At 60.3% G+C, this 3039-nt stretch overlaps 1 protein-coding gene across 1 annotated transcript in view; it reads right to left on the reverse strand.

Moving 5' to 3' along the window:
• Positions 1–3039, reverse strand: part of PES1 (pescadillo ribosomal biogenesis factor 1) — a 6046-nt gene that overhangs the window by 966 nt on the left and 2041 nt on the right. The window contains exons 5-12 of the mRNA XM_009702614.1: positions 2216–2249; positions 1989–2105; positions 1739–1816; positions 1238–1327; positions 977–1107; positions 672–797; positions 311–513; positions 58–206 (exon numbers count right to left, since the gene is read on the reverse strand). Of these exons, the coding sequence (XP_009700916.1) occupies positions 58–206; positions 311–513; positions 672–797; positions 977–1107; positions 1238–1327; positions 1739–1816; positions 1989–2105; positions 2216–2249 (928 nt within the window). The remainder of the gene's footprint in view (positions 1–57; positions 207–310; positions 514–671; positions 798–976; positions 1108–1237; positions 1328–1738; positions 1817–1988; positions 2106–2215; positions 2250–3039) is intronic.

Raw genomic sequence — 3039 nt, forward strand, 5'->3', positions numbered from 1 at the left:
GCAGGGCCCCCTCAGCTGCCTCCTCCTGCGGCTCCCACCCCACTGCGGGCACTGTACCTTATTGCTCTGAGTCTTCTGCTCTTCCATCTTCTTTAATTTCATCTCCTCTTCCTTTTCAGACTCATCTTCCTCCTCCTCTTCTTTATCATTGTCCTCCTCCTCCTCCTCCTCCTCCCCTTCTTCATCCTCCTCCTCACTCTCTTCATCTACAGAGAGACCACCGTTACCAATGGGAGACCAGTCGCTGGCCCCGGAGCAGGTACAGCCCTGCCCAGACAGTAACGCTGCCCGACTCCTCAACTCCTCCGACCTCGGAGCCTCACATCACCTGGGTTCTCGCCCCTCTGCATGGCCAGCAGCTTCAGCTTCTCGGGAGGGACGTAGTCTCCTTCCTGCTCCGTCACGAAGGGCGAGAGGTGCGGGGGCAGCAGCACGCCAGGGAAATAGTCAGCCACGGGGAGGCACAGCTTGGCATTGACGGAGTCAAAGACCCACTGAGGCTGGAGGTAGTACCTGTGGGGCAGAGGGGGACGGGCTCAGACTCTTTCCTCAGGCTCTGGAGCCTGTGGGACTGTGAGGGAGCAGACAGAGCACGGGACAGCTCTGGGACGGCCAAGGACACCTGCTAGCCCACATGCCCATTCTGGGGACAGGCCACCTGCCTCACCCACCTGCCAACAATCTGCTGCTCCACCCGGGGCCGGTCAACAATCTGGTGGGTGATGGAGGGGTCGTTCATGTCGTAGGTGGCACCGATGCACAGGGACTTGTCCCAGGAGACCTGGCCACCAAAGCACCTGCCAGCAAAACCCACCGAGAAGTCAGGCAGGCAGGAGGGGCCCTGAAGGTCACCTCGCCCGCGGGACTTCAGGCAGATTGCTCTCAAAAGTCCCAATATAGAGGCCGGGGGAGGCAAGCACAGTCTAGCAGGGCTGCCGAGGGACAGCCTGCCCACCCCGTACCGGATGCCACGTACCGGATGATAAAGGCCAGTGGCTCTCGAGGCACCTCCCTGTTGAGGAAGAAGCGCAGGCCTTCAAACAGCTTTTTGTGCTTCTCCAGGGCCTCCTGCTCCTTCTTCCTTGCGTCCATCTGCTCCGCAGTCTCCTGCTTAGAGGAAAGCATTCAGCCTCCTCCCCCAGAACAGCCCCTGTCAAGCCCCTCTCCGCAAGGAGGGATCTCGGATGTTGTCCCCATCCTCCTGCCAGTCCCTCCCAGCACCACACCAGGCTCTTACCCCCTCCACTGGGAACTCATCCATCTCCACCTCATCCTCATGGGTCGGTGCCACCACACGAGCCAGGCTGGCGCTCAGAGCTGACAGTTTCTGCAGAAGGAGGAGACCAAGAAGGCATCACACCCAGCCACTACTTTGGGGATGGGAAAAGGGGCAGCCTCACGGAGGAAGGCGATTTCTCAGAGCAAGAGATCAAAAGACCGAGGGACTAGACAGGCATTCAGCCTCCTCCCTGTACTGTCCCACCCTGCAGTCCCCAGCACGGGACTTCAGAGGGTCCCCTGCCATGCAGGAGTGGCCCCCAAGGCCAAGCACAGCTCCTCTCTTGGCCAGCATAAGTGGGCAAGGAGTTTGGGATCAGTCCCCTGCACCATGCAGGGACATGGCTCTGCTCCTCAGTCCCCACACGCCGAGTGCCCCACGCCAGGAGAGGTCTGTGTTGACGACACCAAGGCCACACAGGGTCCTGCCACGGACCACGGTGACAGCAGCGTCCCTCACCTCCAGGTAGCTCTCTGAATCCATGGCATACTCAGTGCCCTCTGCGGGCTTCAGCTCAACATCAGCGTGGCCATCGATCTGGGGAGAAACAGAAAGGTGGGGAGGCAGCTCCCAAACCCAGACACCCAAGCATCACCCCCTCCACCACTGCGACTCTCTAATATGGGCTCGGCTTCCCACCACCCACACCGGGTGGTACCACCATGCTCAGGCCAGTGTGGTGTGTCCCCCAGGCAGGCGGTGGCCTCACCTTGGGGGGGTAGACCAGGTTGAGGGAGTGGTAGAGGCGAAAGTTGACGAAGCCCAGAAGAGTGGTGTAAAACTCGGTGAAGGTGGCCATCACACGGTAATCCACGTCTGTAGGGTGCTGCAGGCAAACGGGAAGGGTGAGGACACAAAGACAAAGTACCAGAGTCCCCTCTGCAGGGACAGGGACCTGTCCCATCTGCGCAGGGAGGAGGATCTGTCCCCCTTCACAGTGAGGTCTGGAGAACCATGGCCACCGCCAGATCTGGGGCAGGGAGAGCTCTCCAGGCTGCTACAGGGGGCCCTGCTGCCACCCCTCCATGAAGGGATCTGCTCAGACAGACGGAGCACCTCATCCCATCATAGACGGGGACCTTCGTGGCTTGGTCCAGGGACTCTGCTCCTCCGGGTGAGAAGTGCAGGCCATGGCAAAACCAGACAAGAGCAGGACAAGGAGACAAACCCAGCAGAGACCCAGGCAGCCGCACAACAGCCAGAACTGAAGGCGGCGAGCAGTAATGCTGGCTGGGGAGGACAGGGGTTGGCTGAGGAGATGCTGCGGGGGTGAGCTGGCGAGGTGAGCCCCACCACAGGCCGTACCAGAGGCCGCAAAGCTGGAAAGCCTCAACCCAGCTGTGCCAAGCCCTGGAAAGCGCCGGCGCGAAACAAGAGGGCAATGCTGTGATGGTGAATTTCTGCCTGCCAAGGATCTTGGCAAGGTGCAGCACAGTCGCGTGGCTCTCCTGACACGGTGGCACCCACAGCTCTCCCCTTGCCCTTCCGCCTGCCTGGATCGCACAGGGGATGCAGCAGACCCACCCTAACAGAGGGTGTGGGGTCTGTCTTGGCTCTTCCCTAAGTGCTATCAGTCTCATTCCTGCAGGTTAATCTTTAATTGCTGATTAAAGCATAATGATTGACAAGAGGAAATAAAGAACTGTGGAGACTGGTACAGCCATCCCCAGGGGACACAGGTACAGCCATCTCCGGGGGGAGAAGAGGGCTGTGTCCCCACACGCCTCCTGAGCTGGGCCCCGTGCTCTCCAGCAGAGGCT

Source organism: Cariama cristata, unplaced genomic scaffold (assembly GCF_000690535.1).
Source record: "Cariama cristata isolate BGI_N322 unplaced genomic scaffold, ASM69053v1 scaffold27056, whole genome shotgun sequence".
Classification (NCBI taxonomy): Eukaryota; Metazoa; Chordata; class Aves; order Cariamiformes; family Cariamidae; genus Cariama; species Cariama cristata.